At 42.3% G+C, this 22568-nt stretch overlaps 1 protein-coding gene across 3 annotated transcripts in view; it reads left to right on the top strand.

The window, feature by feature from the left end:
- Window positions 1-22568, top strand: part of rnf130 (ring finger protein 130) — a 61324-nt gene that overhangs the window by 11100 nt on the left and 27656 nt on the right. Inside the window, exons 1-3 of one of the 3 annotated variants that reach the window (XM_020585413.1) lie at window positions 1339-2173; window positions 5788-6073; window positions 16375-16566. In XM_020585413.1, coding sequence (XP_020441069.1) covers window positions 5818-6073; window positions 16375-16566 — 448 coding nt within the window. In that variant the 5' untranslated portion in view covers window positions 1339-2173; window positions 5788-5817. Of the gene's footprint in view, window positions 1-1338; window positions 2174-5787; window positions 6074-16374; window positions 16567-22568 lie in introns of those variants that run through there. The other 2 variants (XM_020585411.1, XM_020585412.1) reach the window with 2 other exon arrangements.

Raw genomic sequence — 22568 nt, 5'->3', positions numbered from 1 at the left:
ATGTTCAAAAAACGTTTAGTTTTAGTCTGTTCAATAAATGTTTATCCTGTTCGGCCCCGACCTAAAGTGTGCTTTGGGTTTTGGCCCCCTGTGCCATTGAGTTTAACACCCCTGGCCTAAGAGGTCTAAAATTAAAGTTAAGCGTAATGTTAGGGACACCTTTTGGAGACTGGAGCTGCTGAATTGTAAACATAAGAAATTTTTCTAATTCCTTAACTCTTCAGTGTAATTATGCAAGATGTTTGGCATTGTGCAAATGAATCCTTGTGTGGCTGTTTTCCAGGTGACAAGCAGAGCTCTGCAGAACTGCAAGGGCATGAGCAGATATGCAGTAGAAAAGGCAACTTCTTACAGAATTAAGACTTCCTGAAATACAGTATGTGCTCAAAAGTGATTTGGTTTTTCCTTGACTCCAGACAATGCCTGAATACTTCCTTATAAAACTAGTCAGTCAGTCCAAACTTCCGGTCGAGGTTGTCAGTCTGACATCTAGTTGTCTGCAGCAGATACTCTTGAATTTGAGAGCTGATTGGTTGAGATGTGGGATCAACAACACAACCTTTTATAGAAATGAATAATTTCTTGTATAGTTGCTGCATTTGTTAGTTTCTTTGTTGGTCTTTGCACTATGAAGGTTTGTTATGTTAACAGAATGAAAGTGTGGATGATGGTGACATTTATCAGTCAGAGGAGCTGAACACAGTCAACGTACAGTATATTACTTATAGTTCCCGTAGGCGGCACAGTCTGTGACAGTCCTGCTCTACAATGTGAACTGATTTAATACCTGAAGTATTAATTAAGAGACACAAAAGCCTTTGGTGAGCAGGATGTGAAGAATCTTTCAGTGACATCTGTGCAGAGGTGACGCAGACTAAATATCTGACAGATCAACAATGGCTGTGAATGTATTGATGCAGTTTCATATTGAGCCTGGTCAGCTCAGATACAGCAGCAAACTGATCTGATGATGCTTTATATGGGAAACGCTGCCCAGGTACATGTTCACACACCAAATTTAAGTAACAGTATGGAGATCAACATGTTCTCACTCTCCTTATCGTATAGAAGGATGCCATTAAACCATTAAATGAGCCATTAAATAGACTAAGTTGAAAGAAATTATGCAAGAAGGTTGTCATTGTTAAACAAATGTAGTTTTCATAGTGTCTTTGTTCATAGATGAGAAGATGATTTCGATATAATTTTTAAGTCCTTCATAGAAATAAAAAAAAAAACCATGGGCGCAGTTCATCTTGAACGAGCCTTTAGTGTAGCTGTTTGTTCTGTATCGCGACAGCTGATCCAAATCTCGGATGACCAAAACGTGTCACGCAGGCCCCCTGTCTATCGCCTCCCTTTGCGATGTTCTTGCACATGCGCATTGTACCCCGATCGGAGAGACCGATAGATGAGAGTCGAGTGTCGGTATTGTGTAGCAACCATAGGGAAGAAAACGGGAATAAAACACGCAACATCAACAGGATCCAGCCACCGGAAATCCACCGAGTCCCGCTGTACATTTGCCGGGGAAAGAGCCCGGGAGGAAAGCGCTGGCGAGAGCTGGTCCGTAGACCCGGAGCCTGCCTGTCTGTGCGCCTGCAGACGGAAAGACAAAGCGGGATGAAGAATCTGCCAGTGCCGCTTTCAAAAGGCGTTTAAGCACAGAGTCACGGTGCTGGATTCACCGTTGTGGCTTAAAATGAGCCTTTATCACACGGCGTTCTGTGTAGAGAGTGTGTTTAACGAGCAGAGCATTTCAGGTCTGAAGGCGGTGTAAAGGTCCAGATGTTGGCCTGGTGGTGATGTTCCACGTCCTGACAGACAGCCCTGTCCTGAGTTCCCATCACTGTTTGTCGTAGGTGGACCTGACAGTCTGAACCCAGGGTTCGCTGTTTCTAGGACAACTCAAGGAAACATGCCGAGACATAAATAAAACAGCTGGAAGACATAAAGAAGACATTGGGATTTGAAGTGGGAGACACACTTTGAGGACAAAGACATGCTTTAAGCACATAAACTGATTGTAGAAATCAAAATATTGAGACCTGAGATTGAAATATTGGAGGGCAAAGAAATGTAAAGACATTTTAGGACAAAAGGAGATATAAAGGAAACATTTCGGTGACAAAGATAAAAAGAAGAATTCAGGGACAAAACGGGACATTGTAAGGTAAAGAAACTGAAGAGCATTAAAACATAAATAAGAAACTTGGTGGACTTAAAGAAATAAGCCACAAAGAGGTACAGAAAAGACACAAACCTAACGATAACCAAAAGCAATTCCTGGGTTTAATGACACCACCTGTGCTGCCAGACAAGTGTTTAAAAGCTGAACATAAGTGGAAGAAAGACAAATTTTGAGCATCTTCTGAGAGATTCCTGGCATAACTATCAAAGTATCATTACAGCTGAGAAGATGAAATACTTTTCTGAAATTATTGTGAAAAATTGCCATAAGCCTGGAGTTGTGGTTAGTTCAGTAAATTGTTAGAAATTAACCCAATTCTTTTGTTGGAAGCACGAGAAGTGACGACAGGAGAGGACTGTTTAAAATCAGCAGAAAGTTTACTGAATGTCTGATCACAGGTAGGCCTTACAGTGCTGTGCTGGGATCAGAGAGACAGAGCTCCAGCAGGAGTTCCATCCACTGACCCCAAATTAAGGTCTTACCATACATTTTATCTTTTTGGGCTGCTCTGCACTAAACAAAGGTACAACAATTCATGCATTGTAATCCTATTGGTCATTTGGTGTGAGCAGGAGATCACACCTCCTTACTGGAATGTGATCTACACCAGGTGTCTGTGTGTGTGTGATGCTAATTTGTATGTTAAACTGGCCAGGTGGTCATCTCAGGATGTGGGCCCCCGGCCTCTGCAGGACATCCCAAGATAAAGCAGAACTTGGAATATGCTAAGTGGGTCTAGGTGTGGGTGCAAAACAAACCAACTTGTCTTTGTTAAAATGTGAATTGGCTGTCTGGTCATAAAGAGATGCAGACATCTAGTCTCTACACAGAAGTTACAACATTCAAAGTAAGCAGATTCTGCTTCATTACAGCTGTAAGATATATAAGCAAGGGAAACAAATGCATTAAAATAACCAAAGCTCAGTAGTTCTGGACAATCATCAATACAGCTGTAATATGCATAAACAAGTAAGATAAAGTTATGAAAGGTAACTAAAGGGAACTAAAGGTATGAGAAGTAACTAAAGCTTATAAAGTAACTAGAGTCTATAAGACTCAAATCTTACAAAATGATGCTCTAAATCTTACTCAGCCTCATTACTGATACTACTCCTGATTCCTGTGAGAGGTTTCTCAGGGTTTTTTTTGTCACTGACGTTGCTTTATATTGGAGCACAAATCACACCTTTCTTTGATTTACCCTCTAGTGTTGCCTGCCCTGCTGCTGTACACAAGTTGAGCCTATTTCTCCCTCTCCTTTGAATGAAATGATCAGTTGAATGAAATCTTATCTGTGCTATTCACGTTGTACCTCCTTGTTTCCGCAAAGATGGTTTTGATATTTTAGGGTCATCTATTCCAATTAATTTAAATAGGAGCTTGGCATCTGGGTTGATCCTTTGGCTTCTAAACTGCTGTTTAAAAAGCCTAATTTGGACACCTCTGCTCTTTCTAACTATAGACCCATTTTGAAACTTCCATTTTTATCAAAACTCTTGGAAAAAGCTGTATTTGTCCAACTCCAGCCTTTGTTAGACAAGCTGAGATATTCCAGTCTGGAATATCAATCTTTTGGAATACCCCTCAGCACTGAGTTGGCTCTTCTTAAGGTTTCTAAGGACTTGTTGCTGACTGATTCAGGAGATTATTCTGCCTTAATACTTTTAGATCTTTCTGCAACCTTTGATACAGTGGATGATAAAACCCTTATTTTCCACCTTGAACACTCTGTAGGTATTTCAAGCACTGCATTAAAATGGTTTAGAGCTGTCTGCCTGGTAGACGCTTTTCTGTTAACCTTGGCAACTCTGTATCCTCTGCTGTACCACTGTTGTTCAGCGTCCCCCTAGGTTCCATCCTTGGATCAACTTCATTTTTGCCTTATATTCAACCATTAGGATCCGCTTATAGGAAAGATGTTTTACTGATGATATTCCAAATTTACTTCCCCTTGAAAGTGAATGGATTAAACTGTTTTAACCATTGATGGACTGCTTGGAGTATGTTAGTGTTGGGCAGCGTCTTAAGTTTTTAAATTTGAATGAAAATAACATTGAGATCATAATTTTGTGGTCCTGATGGTAACAGTGAGCCTTGTACACATGATTTAGGTGACATGGAACCATTTGTAAAATTGTCAGTAAAGAACCTGAGCATCATAATGGGTAGCAAATTTAAAACGGATAAACAAATACATTCTGTGGTCAGAGTGAGATTTCTCTAACAGGCTTTTATCAAGGGTTATACATTTCCTATTTAGACATGATCTTGAAAAAGGTCATTCATGCTTTCATTTCAAATTGTTTGGACTACTCTTGCTTTTTACATTGTGGTCTGCCAGGCTTTGCTAAACCGCCTCCAACTTGTTCAGAACACTGTTGCTCATTTTTTGACCAGCACTTGTCAAAGGGAACATATTATACCTGTGTTGCCATCTCTCCACTGGTTACTTGTTTGTTTCGGAATCCACTTTAAAATCTTGTCGATGGCTTTTAAAGCTCTTAATGGTTTAGCTCCGCTATATCTCTCTGACCTTTTTAAAGCTCACAGTCCCTCCAGAGCCCCTAGATCTATTGATCACTTGCTTCTGGCTGTCCCTTTTAGTAGACTTACTAAAAGTCTTCAACCTTCTGGTTGGTAGAGCAGTCATCTCCCAACCAGAAGGTTGAAGGTTCAAATCTCAGTGCCGGCAGTTCACCTGTCGAAGTGTCCTTGGGCAAGACACTGAACCCCCCCGTTGCCCCCGATGGTTAGAGCCATTGGTTGAGGTGACGCCGCAGATGGCTGCCATAGATTCTGTACTGGAAACATATTCCTTGTGTGTAACATACTTGGCCAATAAAGGTGATTATCCTTATCCTTAAAAGTAGAGGTGATCATGCATTTGCAGTCACAGCCCCAGAGCTCTGGAATGAGCTGCCTCTACACATCAGATTGGCCCCATCTGTATTTTGACTTAAAACATTTTACTATGCTAAGGCATTTGACTCAGTTTGACTGTTGTATTCATTCATTTGTTTTTAATTCTTTCTTTTTATGGTTCCTAATATTTACTTTGTGACCCAGTTTTGGACAGCTGCAAAGTTTTAATTTTGTATATAAATAAACTGGCCTTGACACAATAAAGGTAACTGGAGAACACTGGAAACATGAAAAAGTCATTCAGTGGAAAATAACACCTGTGGCCATAAAGATGTCTTTCCAAAGACATAAGCTGACTTTAACAACAAAGAAACATTTAGATGTCTTCAGACCATAAAAACATTTATGGAAGACTTTGAAGGACATACAATATCATGTGGACATAAAGGGATAAGATGTGAAGACTTCCTTTTGACAGTAAAAATGACTTTGAAGGCAGTGAAATAGTGAAACAAACATGCTGAGACACACATATAGAGACACACAGGAGTCAGGTGGAGGACAGATGAGAGACAGAGACGTCCTTCTGAGGACATCATATTAAACACAGATTTATGAGGACAGAGAGACATGGAGGAAAACATTCAGGGTTAGGGCAATGACCATCCTCAGGAGGACCTGATGTGGGTGTTGTTGGACTTCTTTGGTCTCAAGTTTTTTTTATTTCTTGACAGTTTGGATGTAACAAGGACTGAGAGGACGACATGATGTCCCCAAGGTGGAATTGTTTCCGAGGCCCATCTGTCCTGGTCCTGGTCCTCACTGGCTCTGTGTTGGCAGCCCGCTCTGACAGGAACTCGGTGTCGGAGGAGTATGTCGGTGCCACAGTGAACGCCACAGTGCTGGATGGGCGAGGAAACATTGTCCACATGATGAGCAGCAACGACGGGACGTACGGACAGAACTCACCAAAGGTGGACACAAGGGGCGTCGTCATCGTACCTGCTCCACATCACGGAGGTGAGGAGGACACACAACTGAGGTCACAACAAATGTGAGGTTACACAGCACAGATATGAGGCCACACAACACACGCCATTGACTTTATATAAAAAAATGGACAAACCTTCCGTGATGTCACCCACTGGTTTTCTAAAAAGTGGTTCTGAAGCTCAGGTATGGCCGTCACCACCTTGGTGGTGCTTTACTCCGCCTAACTCTGACTAATCCAAAAAAGGGCAAAGAGGTAGTGCATGAGTGGAGCTCGCTCAGAGTTTGCCACTTAGGTCTTTAAAGTGATGCCACTGTGATGTCATCTTATTTTTTTTAGTGTTCTGACAAACCAAAACTATTTCCTGCGACCCAACTGATCGTGTTCACCTTTGCTTGGCCCAGGAGTTCAAAACATGTAAGCCCTGTCCAAGTGGATCAAAGTTGGAGTTTGGGGAGTTCAAAACTAAAAAACAGGATTGGGATAACTTTGATGTTCGAGTGGATCAGGAAGTCAAGTCCGAGCTTTAATCTGGATCAAATCCTCAAAATGTAGTTCAAAACAGGGATCAGTTTGATCTAAAAGATCTGGGTTACCTTGATCCAAACAGGGCGGTGGATTACTGGAGCAAAATGTGCTGAACATTTAATTTAAAAATATGTTCAAAGTAAATAAGGTGGTAAAGTTCCAAAACTGAAATGAAATTTGCAGTATATGATTGAGACGTTTATTTTTGCCACATGTGCAGCAGCCTCTTGCACACCTCTCTGAACAGTGTGTTCAACCAACTAATGAGTTTCTCATCTCTAAACCGATCCCAACAGAAATTATGTTGATCACAAATGTAACATTAAATAAACAAAAAATATCTTCAACAAAAAGGCCCAAGTCCGTCTTATGTGATCAACCTTCAGAAGCACCTGTGGACAGTAGCATCTCGCACCGCATGACCACGCCGCCTCATTTAGAAGAAACCTGGCTCATCAGCGGGATGCTTTCACTATTTTATTATTGCAATTCCGTCACGATTTTAAGCAAGTGTTGTGTACTTGGAAAATATCATTTCTTATCATGGCTCTGAATTGCTGTCTGTCTTAGATTGTTCTTCATATCCAGTAGGTGGAGGTGGGCTGGATTAAAACAATGATATTCAGCATCTGGCATTCTTGAACAGTCTGAACTTAGATCAGGGTGATCATATCCTGAATTGTTTTGAAATCCCGGGACAAAATCTGTCTGAGATGTCTGATACAAGATCACAACATGTTGGGTTTCCAAATCTGATCAGATGTCACTGAGATGATGTTTGCAACCCCCTCTGGGCACAGGACAACAGAGAGGGGACACCCATGTATTAATATCAATAACAGTGCATGTACATTTTATTTATATACAGTGCCTTGCGAAAGTATTCGGCCCCCTTGAACTTTGCGACCTTTTGCCACATTTCAGGCTTCAAACATAAAGATATAAAACTGTATTTTTTTGTGAAGAATCAACAACAAGTGGGACACAATCATGAAGTGGAACGAAATTTATTGGATATTTCAAACTTTTTTAACAAATAAAAAACTGAAAAATTGGGCGTGCAAAATTATTCAGCCCCCTTAAGTTAATACTTTGTAGCGCCACCTTTTGCTGCGATTACAGCTGTAAGTCGCTTGGGGTATGTCTCTATCAGTTTTGCACATCAAGAGACTGAAATTTTTGCCCATTCCTCCTTGCAAAACAGCTCAAGCTCAGTGAGGTTGGATGGAGAGCATTTGTGAACAGCAGTTTTCAGTTCTTTCCACAGATTCTCAATTGGATTCAGGTCTGGACTTTGACTTGGCCATTCTAACACCTGGATATGTTTATTTGTGAACCATTCCATTGTAGATTTTGCTTTATGTTTTGGATCATTGTCTTGTTGGAAGACAAATCGCAGTCCCAGTCTCAGGTCTTTTGCAGACTCCATCAGGTTTCCTTCCAGAATGGTCCTGTATTTGGCTCCATCCATCTTCCCATCAAGTTTAACCATCTTCCCTGTCCCTGCTGAAGAAAAGCAGGCCCAAACCATGATGCTGCCACCACCATGTTTGACAGTGGGCATGGTGTGTTCAGGGTGATGAGCTGTGTTGCTTTTACGCCAAACATAACGTTTTGCATTGTTGCCAAAAAGTTCGATTTTGGTTTCATCTGACCAGAGCACCTTCTTCCACATGTTTGGTGTGTCTCCCAGGTGGCTTGTGGCAAACTTTAAACAACACTTTTTATGGATATCTTTAAGAAATGGCTTTCTTCTTGCCACTCTTCCATAAAGGCCAGATTTGTGCAGTATACGACTGATTGTTGTCCTATGGACAGAGTCTCCCACCTCAGCTGTAGATCTCTGCAGTTCATCCAGAGTGATCATGGGCCTCTTGGCTGCATCTCTGATCAGTCTTCTCCTTGTATGAGCTGAAAGTTTAGAGGGACGGCCAGGTCTTGGTAGATTTGCAGTGGTCTGATACTCCTTCCATTTCAATATTATCACTTGCACAGTGCTCCTTGGGATGTTTAAAGCTTGGGAAATCTTTTTGTATCCAAATCCGGCTTTAAACTTCTCCACAACAGTATCTCGGACCTGCCTGGTGTGTTCCTTGTTCTTCATGATGCTCTCTGCACTTTAAACGGACCTCTGAGACTATCACAGTGCAGGTGCATTTATACGGAGACTTGATTACACACAGGTGGATTCTATTTATCATCATTAGTCATTTAGGTCAACATTGGATCATTCAGAGATCCTCACTGAACTTCTGGAGAGAGTTTGCTGCACTGAAAGTAAAGGGGCTGAATAATTTTGCACGCCCAATTATTCAGTTTTTTATTTGTTAAAAAAGTTTGAAATATCCAATAAATTTCGTTCCACTTCATGATTGTGTCCCACTTGTTGTTGATTCTTCACAAAAAATTACAGTTTTATATCTTTATGTTTGAAGCCTGAAATGTGGCAAAAGGTCGCAAAGTTCAAGGGGGCCGAATACTTTCGCAAGGCACTGTAAATACCTGGATGCAATCAAATTTCCTTCAGTTACAGACAAGACTGAAGTTATTGCTTTTGGTAGCAAGAACGAAAGGACCGAAGTTATTGATCAGCTTGATTGTAGAACTATGAAGACAAAAACTCAAGTTACAAATCTTGGTGTCATAATTGACTCAGACCTGAACTTCACCAGTCACATCAAGGCCACAACTAAATCAGCTTTTCATCATCTCGAACAAATAGTACAACTCTGAGGTCTCATGTCCTGAGAAACTCACTGATGCTATCGTCTCCAACAGGCTGGACTGTTGTAATGGTCTTTTGTCTAGCCTTCCCCAAAAGACTGTTAGACAACTTCAGCTCGTTCAGAGAGTTTGAACCAGAACCAGGAGAATTGAGCAAATCACTCCTGTTCTTAAATCTTTACACTGGCTCCCAGTTACCTACAGAATCCAAACCCAGCAGGGCCCTGACATCCTTAGTAAGCAGTGATCTGGTTTTAATGCTTATAATATTTAATGCTGTTACTGTTTTTCTTTGCCTATGTGAAGCACTTTGAATTGCCTCTGGTTAGGAGCCCTCTTCTTCTGTTTGTCCACCACTACTATGTCCGGTTGGTTGGCCATTAGCAGTTTGTCAGTTTGTATCTGGAAGTCCCACAGGATCTTAGCTTGGTCATTCTCAACCACCTTTGGAGGTGTATCCCATTCAGACTTTGGGACTTCCAGCCTGTACTCGGCACAGATGTTTCTGTACGCTATGCCAGCCACTTGGTTATGGCATTCCATGTATGCCCTGCCTGCTAGCATCTTGCACCCCGCTGTTATGTGCTGGATTGTCTCAGGGGCATCTTTGCACAGCCTGCACCTGGGGTCCTGTCTGGTATGGTAGACCCCTGCCTTTATTGGTCTTGTACTTAGTGCTTGTTCAAGTGCTGCCAGGATTAGTGCCTCTGTGCTGTCTTTTAACAGGTCTTTGTCTAGCCACTGGTAGGATTTTTCGATATCAGCCACTTCTACTATTTGTCGGTGGTACATACCGTGCACAGGTTTGTCCTTCCATGAGGGTTCCTGCTCTTCCTTCCCTAGTTCCTCTGGTTTCTGCTGCTTGAGGTGTTCACTAAGCATGTCATCACTCGGGGCCATCTTCCTGATGTATTCATGGATTTTTGTTGTTTCATCCTGGAGAGTGGCTCTGACACTCACTAATTCTCTGCCTCCTTCCTTCCGCTTAGTGTACAGTCTCAGGATGCTGGATTTGGGGTGAAACCCACCGTGCATTGTAAGGAGCTTCCTTGTCTTGATGTCAGTGGCCTCTATCTCCTCCTTTGGCCAGCTTATTATGCCAGCGGAGGGCGTAGCTGTTAATCGCCCAGACTTTGTTCTTTCCATTCAGCTGACTTCTCAGGACTTGCCTTACTCTCTGCAGGTACTTGGTAGTTGCTGCTTTCCTTGTGGCCTCTTTATGGTTCCCATTTGCCTGCGGGATCCCAAGGTACTTGTAGCTGTCCTCACCATCTGCTATGTTGCCTTCTGGTAGTACAATCCCCTCAGTTCTGACTACCTTCTTTCTCCTCATTACCATTAGGCCACACATATCCAGTCCGAATGACATTCTGATGTCCTGGCTGTAGATCCTAGTGGTGTGGATCAGTAAGTCGATATCTCGTTCACTCCTGGCATACAGCTTGATGTCATCCATGTAGAGGAGGTGGCTGATGGTTGCGGGGACAGAGCATCTCCTTGGTAGATACCGCACTTGATGTTGACTTGTGCAATTGGCTTGAAATTGGGCTCTAGGGTTGTTTTCCACATTCCCATTGAGTTCTTGATGAAGTTCCAAGCATTCCAGGATCCATGTGAGGCATTGAGTCATAGGCTTTCTTGTAGTCAATCCAGGCAGTGCACAGGTTGGTGTGCCTAGTCTTGCAGTCTCGAGTGACTACTTTGTCAACCAGTAGCTGGTGCTTTGCTCCTCTGGTGTTACTACCAATTCCTTTCTGGGCGCTGCTCATGTATTGAGCCATGTGCCTGCTCATCTTAGCTGCTATGATGCCTGACAGGAGCTTCCATATTGTGCAGAGGCAGGTTATTGGGTGGTAGTTTGATGGTACTGCTTCCTTCTGAGGGTCCTTCAGAATCAGGACTGTCCGGTCTTCAGTTAACCACTCAGGGTGGGTTCCATCTATTAGTAGCTGGTTCATTTGTCCCATGTTCATTTGGGTCATGGAGTGAAGTTAGCTTCTTTAACCAGTAGGCGTGGATCATGTCAGGGCCTGGTGCTGTCCAGCTCTTCATACTTGAGACCCGCTCTTGAATGTCTGCCATTGTGATGATTACTGGGTCTTGTGCAGGGAGGTTGCTGTGGTCTGCTCTCAGGTCCACCAGGCACTGGGCATCGTTGTTATGTGATGCCTCCTTCTCCCATATGCTCTTCCAGAACTGTTCAGTCTCCAGCTTTGGTGGGTCTGCTCTCATGTTATTACTCTGCCACTGAGAGCACACCTTGGATGGCTCAGTGGAGAACATTCGGTTTATTCTCCTGGCTTCAACTTCTTTGGTGTACCTCTTCAGTCGTATGGCCAGGGCTGTGAGCCTTTGCTTGGCAGTCTCTAAGGCCTCAGGTATGGACAGTGAGTTGTATTTCTTAGATACCCCTTTCTTCATCACACCTTTCTGCAGTTCTGATAGCTGGCTAACTTCCACTAGTTCCCTGTTCTCCTCTCTTGTCCATGAATGTCTTGTTCCAGTAGCCCACTTCTCATCAGGTTGCCCTGGTTCCTCAACACATGGCATGGACCTTGTGACTCTTATTTTCCCAACTCTCATTACGGATTAGGTAGGCAGATAGCATTAAGGGCCTTGCCTAAGGTTCGAACCCCCTTCCGTACCAAAGTCAGTGGTGGTCTGCTATATGGCATATGGCAGTGTCCTGCGTCTTTGAAAAGCAGGCTTGAATAGGTTTTATCTTATATATATATATATATACACACACAGATCAGCTCAAATATGACAGATAATTTATTGATTAGTTTTTTTAATGATAAATCAAATTGTTTAAAGTTCTTCAGGGACAAATTTGTCCTGACACAATTTGTGTTTTTGAAGGTCCTCTGAGGGTTAAGTCAGTTTTCAGACAAACAGTAAAAAATCTGCTGGCTAAATGAATAAAGATGTTTAGAGACTGGTGAACATTATTTACTGTTTACTGACATTTTATAAACTAGATTAGTTAATAAAGAAACTCACCAGCACCTATTTGATAGTTAAAATAGTTGTAGCTTTAAAACACAGTTCAGTTTTGTCTCTATTGTTTCTGTGACTGCAGTGTAACACAACAAACTGAAATCTGTAGCACAGTGACAGATATTGTGTGGAAAGTAGCAGAGAGACACTTATAATAATATTATAATACTATCGTCAGCATCAGTCTCAGTAAATGAGGAACAATGAATGTGTACATTCACATAAGCACGCATGCAGTGCTGACAACAAACCAACACTTTTCTCCAACAGGATAAAGATGTCACATGAAAATAAATTCACCTCAGAATTCCCCCATGTTTAACTGTTTATAGAGAGTGAAATCAGTCAGTATATCATCAGAGATGGGTTAGGGTTAGATGAGATGAGGTTCACCAGTCAGAACCATTTAATAACTGCAAAAAAAAAAAAATCTGTTCTTTGTCAGCAGTCAGCCCTTGGTTGTTTTTGTCTTTTTGCGGTCACTTTTGTGTCTTTGTGACTGTTTTGGTTGTCTTTCAGTGTGTCCTGTATCCTGTTGTTGTTGTGAATGTTACAGTACTTTTAGTCTGTGTGTCCATCATGTGTTACTAGCTGCTGCAGTAGATGCTGTGGATCTACAGTATGTGGCTCCTGTAGAGTATGTAGCAGATGTCGTGGGTGTTTTGTAATTTTTGTGGATGTAGTTGCTGTAGTGTGTTGTGTTGAGGCACTGCAGAGGTTTTCAGGCTGTTGGAGGTCAGATCGTTTCTGTTGTGAAGTGTCAGATTACAGTCAGACGGTCCAAGGACACTGCAGCACTCCGACTGTCTGCAGCTTCACATACAAGTTCATCAAGACTGAAACTTCAAAACACTGAGCTGTGACTTCAATTCACAAAGTTTTCAAACCTCTTCACTTTTTTGTGAGGTAGATTCAACTTTAAATGCACAAACTGCCATTTGCCCATTAGTTTATATTCAGTAACACATAATGAGAGTGTAGGATATGGTTCGTCTTACCATTGCTAACTCTGAGAGACGAGGCAGTCCAAGTAACTTCAAAACAGTGCTGATTTATTCAAAGGATCACAGGTAAAATTAACATTACACACTCAGGTATCTTGCACCTCCAAACTGCTCCCAGGCAGATGTAAGATGAAAGACCCTGAACCCACCAGGCCTATACATTATATCCCCTCGGTTGGGCTAGCCCCATACTACACAGAAACGTCAATAGAGACATCTCTGTTACCAGCTTTGCAGCTGGTCATAGCAGTAGTCAAAACATGAAGCAAATCAATGTGTGTGTGTCTGTTGGTTAAGTGGTGTGTAACTAAAAACATTCTCACGACCTCTAGTACATGTCGTGACTTAAACATAAGAACATATTATGGCTAAGGCTACAGTTATACACATCATAATAATAATATTAAACACCCTGTCTGCTGACAGTCATCAACTCTTCTCTCTAGTTATCCTTGACCAGATGTACCCTGTAGAAACTCATAAGCATGACTAAGCATTTAACAGTCTAACTAGACATCCTATCTCCACTAAACATTTCTAATACATAAAGTATCTATCCAATTTCTATCTGACTAAAAATACCTAACAAGAGCTTATTAAAAATGAAACTTGAAATCTCCTTTCCAAAAGCTTCCAGAGCCCTTGCTGTGGCTCCAGACTTTGCTCAGGTGCATCCTGTTGGACACTGAGTCTAGAACCAGACTGGAGCCCACCTGTGGCAGCTGACTGGACAGAGGTCAGAGAGACTCACGCCTGTGTGTATCAGGTCCCACAGTTCCCACTGTAGGTCGGGACACAAACCAGGACATGTAGTCCAGGAGCTCTCTGTGGTCAGACTGTGGTGAGGCCCAGATCAGGACCAGGGGCTCAATGTCTAAAGCTCTGAGTGTCCTCAGGAGCACAGTGGCCTCAGTAACTGGGACAAGGAGGAAGTCTGGAACCAGCAGGACTCTTCACAGAGTTAGCGTCAGACCAGACTGAGGAACAAGAAGGGCCTTGGTCAAAGTGAAAGGCAAGAACCCAACGGCCCTCTGACAGAGCTTCAGAAGTCCATCTCCGTGGCTTTCCATTTCTTTGTCTCACATTAAATACATATTTTTGGACAAAATGAGACATTCAGTTGTTAGAAATTAACCCAATTCTTTTGTTGGAAGCACAAGAAGTGACGACAGGAGAGGACTGTTTAAAATCAGCAGAAAGTTTACTGAATGTCTGATCACAGGTAGGCCTTACAGTGCTGGGATCAGAGAGACAGAGCTTCCGCAGGAGTTCCATCCACTGACCCCGAATTAAGGTCTTGCAATACACTTTATCTTCTTGGGCTGCTCTGCCCTAGACAGGGGTGCAACCTTCAATAGTTTGTGATCCTATTGGTCATTTGGTGTGAGCCGGAGCTCACAATTCCATGTTGAAATATGGTAAATCTAGCTATGTGTGTGTGTGTGCATGTCTCCGGCACCCAGATCTTGATCTCGAGGTGCACTGATCAAAGGGTGGCCTAAGTTGCAGGCCCCCTGTGTGTGTGATGCTAATAAGTGTGTTAAACTGGCCAGATGGTCATCTCAGGTTGTAGCCCCCGGCCTCTGCAGGACATCCCAAGACAAAGCAAAGCTTGGGATATGCTAAGTGGGTTGAGGTGTGTGTAAAACAGGTCTTTGCTAAAGTGTGAATAGACTGTCTGGTCATAAAGAGATGCAGACATCTAGTCTCTACACAGAAGTTACAGTATTCATAGTAAGCAGATTATACTTCATTACAGCTGTAAGATATATAAGCAAGGGAAACAAATGCATTAAAATAACCAAAGCTCAGTAGTTCTGGACAATCATCAATACAGCTGTAATATAAACAAATAATAAACAAGTAATATAAAGTTATGAAAGGTAACTAAATGGAACTAAAGGTATGAGAAGTAACTAAAGCTTATAAAGTAACTAGAGTCTATAAGAATCTTACACAGTGTAGTCTGTGTACTCTCCTGTTTTCTCATTGTTCAAAGACGGAGTGATTAATCGAGACAACAATCAGCAGATTAATCAATAATGGAAATAATGGATAGTTACAGTTCTAAATCTAATGTTAGGATATAGAGAGTCCACATGGCGTGAGCAGCGTCTCTGTTAGTGTGGATCAGAGAAACCGCTGTCTGGTCCTGGACCTGCTGAGAAGAGGTCACTGGAACATTACCAACTAAAGATGCTTTCACTCCTGACTGGTTGTTTTTCTCTTCTGGTTTGACCCTTCAGGACATGGTCTGGGTATGGTCCATACACCAGCTGACAGTGTTTTGATCATAGAAATACAACATTAATTGTGATACAGATCCTTTATATTACACAGTGACTCAGACACAAACTAACCTGTACCTACTGATCAGACAAGACACAGAGATCTGCTGTTACGTTGCTCAAACTCAAAGTTGTGCATCATTTGCCTGGTTTGGGCCCGAGTTCAGAGTTTCAGGTTAGAAAACTGTTCTGTCTGAGAAGACAAGCTCAGGCATTAACATGACTTTTAGGACCGTGGTCTGCTGAAAGTGATGTCATCAAACCGCCTCTTCTGCCCAAACTTTGCACACACCAGTTTGACATTATTGATTTAATGTGTATAATTCAGATAGAAGCAGCAAGTCCTCAGAATAAGTTTGAATCAGGGATTGTTGGTATTTCTGCTTGAAAAATGAGAAACAGTTATTTGATTATCAAAATAATTGCTGATGAATCCACTTATTGATTACTCAACTAACTGATTCAGCTCAAATTTTCTTTATTTATTAATTTGCCATTTTCCCTGGTAAATCCAATGTTAGTTTGGTTTATAACGCTTTAGAAAAAAGTGACATTCTGACTAGTATGGCTCAGTGTGACATCTTTACATCTTGCTTTATCCGAACAAATCTTCATCTCTGAGGAGATGAAACCATTAAATGTTTGTTTGTTTTGGGAAAGATTAATCAGCTATCGAACCATTTCTGTTGTGTTATGTTGTTTTGATCAACTATTCCTTGCAGCTCTAGTATTGTTTTTATAATGAGGTAGTAATTAATGCACTCACCCGGTAACATGTTTCCTCAGTCGTGGACCGGCAGGGCTGCGACCCCAACACTCGTTTCCTGGTCCCTCCTCGGAGCATCCACTGGGTGGCACTGTTGCAGAGAGGAAACTGCACCTTTAAGGAGAAGATCCTGAAGGCGTCTGCCTACAACGCTACGGCTGTCCTGATCTACAATAACTCCACCGACAAGACGGTCAAGATGGGACATGAAGGTCAGAAACATGTTTGGCTGTCTCAGCAAACACAGACTTCGGGTTTATTTGTAAAGTATGATACCAAACAGTGTTCACAGTGGGAAGTAAGGTATTATTTAATAAGTTAACATAAAGACAACATCCACATACACAAGACTAATTGGAAAATTGTTTTTAAAAGATGCCAGAGTTGGTGCAAACTTCGGTTCAGTCTTTCTCTCCTGATGAGCTTCTGGTGTGACAGCGCTGTGCTTTGTACCGCCACCATTCTCCCCAAACTGGCACTGTTTCTGTAGCAAAATGCATCACTTCATTCATTCAGAAGATATGTTGCATCTGAATAAAATCCAACAATAAAACACATCCCCTTCAAAACTTATGTGTGTTTGCAGTTTAGTTGCAGGAATGTAATTTTTAGGAGAGCGTTTTGACTGATTTGTCCAAACAAAAATCTACAAAATATTAAAGTAAACTAACATTGCTAATCCACACACAGTAATAATTTACTTCAGTTTCTAAATGAACTTGCATCATTGCTGCCTATGGGCTATGATTTGTGTATGCACAAGGTGCTGTACCCATGAGTGTAGGCTGAGCCTGTATACTGTAACACATGCCATGCTGCAAAACCAGTGAAGAACAATTGCAGAAAACGTGCCCACTTATCATAGCAGAGAGCAACACTTTGAATGCTTACATCTATACTCCCTCTCTGTTGGCTCTTGGTTTGGCCTCCACCACCACCTCTGGCTGCAGTGTTAGATTTTACCTGGTTCTTTTATTGAAACAGCAGGCTGTTTAACAGACTGAAAACCTTTAAATGAAGTGAGGAGAGTGAAAGACATGTTTCTGCCCTGAATGAATTTAAGTATCTGTGTCTTGTTGAGCTTGTGATTTATGATAGGGGGTTGTTTTAAGTATGATGTTTTTGTTTTGCTGTTCCATTTATGTTGTTTTTAAGGGGTGTTGTGGATATTGTGTTAAGCACTTTGGTCAGCTTCGGCTGTGTTAAATGCGCTATATAAATAAAGTTGATGATGATGATGATGATGATGAAAGCGCGAGAAGTGAAGACAGGAGAGGACTGTATAAAATCAACAGGAAGTTTACTCAAAGTCTGGGCACAGGTGAAGTCATACAGCGCTAGGATCAGAGAGACAGCTCACGCAGGAAATCCAATCTCTGAACCACGAGTTACATTTTCTCATTACATTTATCTTCTTAGGCTAGACCCGCCCTGGACAGAGGTACAACATTTCACACTTTGTAATCCCATTGGCCATTTGGTGCGAGCAGGTCAACCCCTGCCTGCACCTGCTTGCTGAAATGTGATCTAAACCCGGCGTGTGTGTGTGTGTGTTATTTTCAGGCGGCAACGTGATCAATGAACACTGAACAATGGGTTGCTGTGTGTGTCATGCTATTGCAGGACCTAGTGAGTATGCTAAACGGGCCAGGTGAAGGTGCAAAACAGGCCAACAGGTCTTTGTTAAAATGTAAAATAGGCCATCTGATTATTTGAAGGCACAGACATCCTGTCTTCACAGAATTTGCAGCATACAGTTCCAAAGTTTCACTCAGTAGAATTTGGCAGTCATCAATACAATTGGAATATATATAAGCAAGGAAAAATAAAGGCATGAAAAGTAACTAAAGGAAACTAAAGTTCTGAAAAGTAATTAAAGGAAACTAAGGTTATGAAAAGTAACTAGAGCCTATAAGATTCAAATCTTACAAGAGCTGCTAACTGCTGCAGCATGTTCACCATCTGGTCTCTGACCAGCTCTGTCTGCCGTTTGCTGCCAGCAGGTCGTGAACCAGGATGGTGATGTTGTGGTCCGGCTCTAAACGCTGAGCTGAGACTTGCTGTGAAGCTGCGTGAAGCCGAGAGGAGCTGCACAGTCAGCTGCACTATTACATGCACCTGAGCTTTAAACACTGGTGTCACATTGTTGTCACAATTAAAATACACATTATAGCTTCTTCGAAGAAACAGTTCAAGATTTAGTGAAATCCTCTTCTTGTCTTTTCTCTGTTAGATGTTGGGTTAATGTGCTAACCAGCTGCAGCCAACTAGCTTTGCTTGGCTTAAAGACTGGAAACAGAGGGACCATTGTGGCTGAGACTGAGAGGAGGAGGAAGGTGTGAATGTGAGCAGTGACTTCCTGCTGGTCGATATCAACTTCTAAATATAGACAGAAATGTGTTGTAACTTGATGAGGTCAGTGTGACCTCACACTATGTGTGTGGCCATGCTTATATATATACTTGTGGGGATGGAACACACTGCTTCATGGGGACTAGAAATTGTTTGTGGGGACTGGAGGCTGGCCCCACAGCTAATCTGTAGCATTTTACAGGGTGTAAGGTTACAGCAAGTGTCGACTTTGGTTAAGGTTATGCAAGTAGTGGTTCTGGTTAAGGTTAGGGCAAGTCTCCTGGAAATGAATGTAAGTCTATGTACAGACCCTTTAAGTGACAAGGATGTGTGTGAACCATTAAAATATTATAAAACAATTTTACTATACAGTCTACTATATTAGAATGAAGTGAAATAATGAAGTTAATAAAATAAAATATAATCAAAACAAACGACAGTGATGCCATTGTCCTGATCAATGTCAAAATGACACACTACTGTATCTGTTTCTTAAGTAGTGACGCAACAGTCCATTTCCGGGTCTAAAATTTGTTTCGTTCTTCTCAATTCAATATGCTGCAGTGTTGTATTCAACTTTATTAGGTACACTTGTACAGCTGTATGCACTCCTGTGGTGTAGCCGCAACAACCTGGAGCTGAGTACGCTCAAAACAGTGGAGATGACAGTCAGGACTGCAGAAAAGGTAATTGGGCCTGCCCTCCATGGAGGACCTGTACACCTCATGGGTCAAAAGGATGGCGGAGATGATCATTGTAGACCCCTCACACCCTGGACACAATCTTTTCGAACTACTCCCCTCTGGATGGCATTACAGGTCACTGTGCACCGTTAGAATTAAACCAATTCTTTTGTTGGAAGCGCGAGAAGTGAAGACAGGAGAGGACTGTTTAAAATCAACAGGAAGTTTACTCAAAGTCTGGGCACAGGTGAAGTCCATACAGCGCTGGGGTTAGAGAGACAGAGCTCCCGCAGGAGCTCTGTTCTCTGAACTCCGAGTTACATGTTTTCATTGCATTTATCTGCTTGGGCTAGGCCCGCCCTGAGCACAGGTACAACATTCAACACTTCATAATCCTGTTGGCCATTTGGTGTAAGCAGGACCTCACACCTCCTTGCTGGAATGTGGTAAAATCCAGGTATGTGTGTGTATGTGTGTGTGTTTCTCAGCTGGCAGCTTGATCTTGATCAATGAACACTGAACAATGGGTGGTCTGGGCTGCATTCCCCCCTGTGTGTGTGAGATGCTAATAAGTATGCTAAACTGGCCAGGTGGTCATCTCAGGTTGTAGCCCTCTGCCTCTGCAAGGACACCCCATGATAAAGCAGAACTTGGAATATGATAAGTGGGTCTAGGTGAAGGTGCAAAACAGGCCAACAGGTCTTTGTTAAAATGTAAAATAGGCTGTCTGGTTACCTGAAGGTACAGACACTATGTCTACACAGAAGTTAAAGCAGGCAGTTTCTACTTCAGTATCACTTGACTCTCATCCATACAATTGTAAGATATATAAGCAAGGAAAATAAATGTATGAAAGGTAACTAAAGGGAGCTAAAGTTATGAAAAGTTATAAAGCTTATAAAGTACCTAGAGCTTATAAGAATCAAATCTTACAAGTACAACTTTCTAATTCTTTTTTTCCTTCTCATGGCCGTCTCATACAGTACCAACCCCAAGGTGCCGGATTTACACTCCTTCCGCCGTTCCAACATATTTAGTGCTATGGTAACTTTAACAAACACGTATCAACAATTTTGGTGAATGGTGCAGTGCCCACGTGACCGGCCCAGCCAAGAAGCTTCTACACAGAGATTCTGTGCACTTGGCTGTTGAGGGTATCCCAGTAAAATCACTTGTTTTTGACACCAAAACTGTAATACCATAGTTCTATAATCCCAAACTGCTATTCCAATGCCCCCCAAAACAAAACAAAACTGCTTGAAGGCTGTAATTGAGTACAGGAATTCTCAAACATGGCGCCCAATGCGGCAACAGATTGTACAGTTCTTAAGTACTCCTTAAGTTTTTATTCCTATTATCTCATTTCAATGAGCATTCCTTGGTCTGTCTGCATTGTTTACTGCCTGTTTATACTGCTTATTTTGCATTGTTTGTTGCTTGTTAATACTGCTAATGTTATATTAACAGCCTTATGCTGGTTTACTGTTTACTTGCCTCTTGCATGGGGATATGTACATACACATTGAGAGCCGATGTACCAGAGTCAAATTCCTAGTGTGTCCGACACACCTGGCCAATAAAGCTGATTCTGATTCTGATTCAATGCAACCCTTCCATCTTAACATCTGTGTTTATGAAGCTTGATGTTTCATCTCCCCAGCTAAATACATGAGGGTGAGAATATTAGCAAAACCTCTATATATAATGTAGTCTAGTACAACACCACCTTTAACTATGACCTCAATAACAAACATAATTTAATGTGTACATCTGACAATTTCACCAAAAAGTGGAACATTTTGAGCTTCATAAACACAGACGTTAAGGCAAAATGTTGCACTGAATTTTTTTTTTTTTTTTTATTGCAGCACATTACTTGATGAGATGCAAATGGCTTACACCCTTATTTTACAGCTTGGATCAGTTGTTCAACATATTCTTTACTTTGTGTGTAAATGTATTTATTTATTTATTTTACAGCAACAACAGTTTCCTCCCCTGCCTCTGGACCAGGTTGGGATCAGGGCTCAGATTTGGAAACTGACTGATGAAAAGACGCTGGAACAAGGAAAGGCCTCTTATCAAGATGCTCTTGCACAGCAGCAATTAGTAAGTCAGTTTTACGTGTGTGTGTACGTGTGTGTGTGTGTGTGTGTACGCCTGTACACACATATAAATAGCTGTTCTCATGTGTCAATCATGTTCCTCCACAGCTGACGCGCAACATTCAGGCCATACTGAATAAACGAAGGACCCAAGTGCTACAGACAACTGTGACCACGGCAAACCAGCCTGGACAGACTTGACATCACTGTGGCGGTTTCTCACAGAATGTCCACTTGCCTTACACTTTACTCGTAATGGTTTGCTGTTGAATTTTTTAATATTGTTAGTTTCACCTTGGATGCTCAGACCACATTTCTTTGTTCCTGTATCCAGCTTACAGACAAAGACTGAAACAAACAAACCCCGTCACCAAACAAATTAAACTCTGGACCCAAGAGGCTTAAGGCACCCTGCAGGACTGTTTCGGCCAGCCAGACTGGGATGGGTTTAAAGCTGCAGCCACCTCAGAGGACTTTTCTGTCAGTGTACAGGATTATGCTGAGTATGTGACCAGCTATATTAGTACCTGTATTGACAACATTGTGCCCATCGTACAAGTCAGGAGGTTTCCCAACCAGAAGCCCTGGATAAACAGTCAGGTACTCCACATGCTGCGTGCTCACTCATGCATTCAGATCAGGCGATGAGACGTAGTACAAAGCTGCAAAGTACAGACTGAGGAAAGCCATCACAGCGGCCAAGAGGCAGTACAGAGAGAAGCTGAATGGCTTCTATTCTACTGCTGACTCCGGACGGATGTGGCAAGGCCTGCAGCACATCACAGACTACAGGACCACCACCAGCATCATCAGCTCCACAGACAGCCTGCCGGATGACCTCAACACCTTCTACACCCACTGTGAGCCCTCCAGCTACAGCACAGAGAGGAGGCACACACACGCCGAGACCACCCAGCCCCCCACCTCCCCTCCACTGACTGTCTCGCCAGGCCAGGTATGCACAGTCCTGAGGAAGATCAACCCCTGCAAAGCAGCAGGACCGGACAACATCCCTGGGAGGGCTCTCAGGGCATGTGCCAGCGAGCTGGCTGATGTTCTCACCACCATCTTCAA

This window comes from Monopterus albus, unplaced genomic scaffold (genome assembly GCF_001952655.1).
Source record: "Monopterus albus unplaced genomic scaffold, M_albus_1.0 scaffold364.1, whole genome shotgun sequence".
Taxonomy (NCBI): Eukaryota; Metazoa; Chordata; class Actinopteri; order Synbranchiformes; family Synbranchidae; genus Monopterus; species Monopterus albus.
This window is presented reverse-complemented; position numbering and strand designations above follow the sequence as displayed.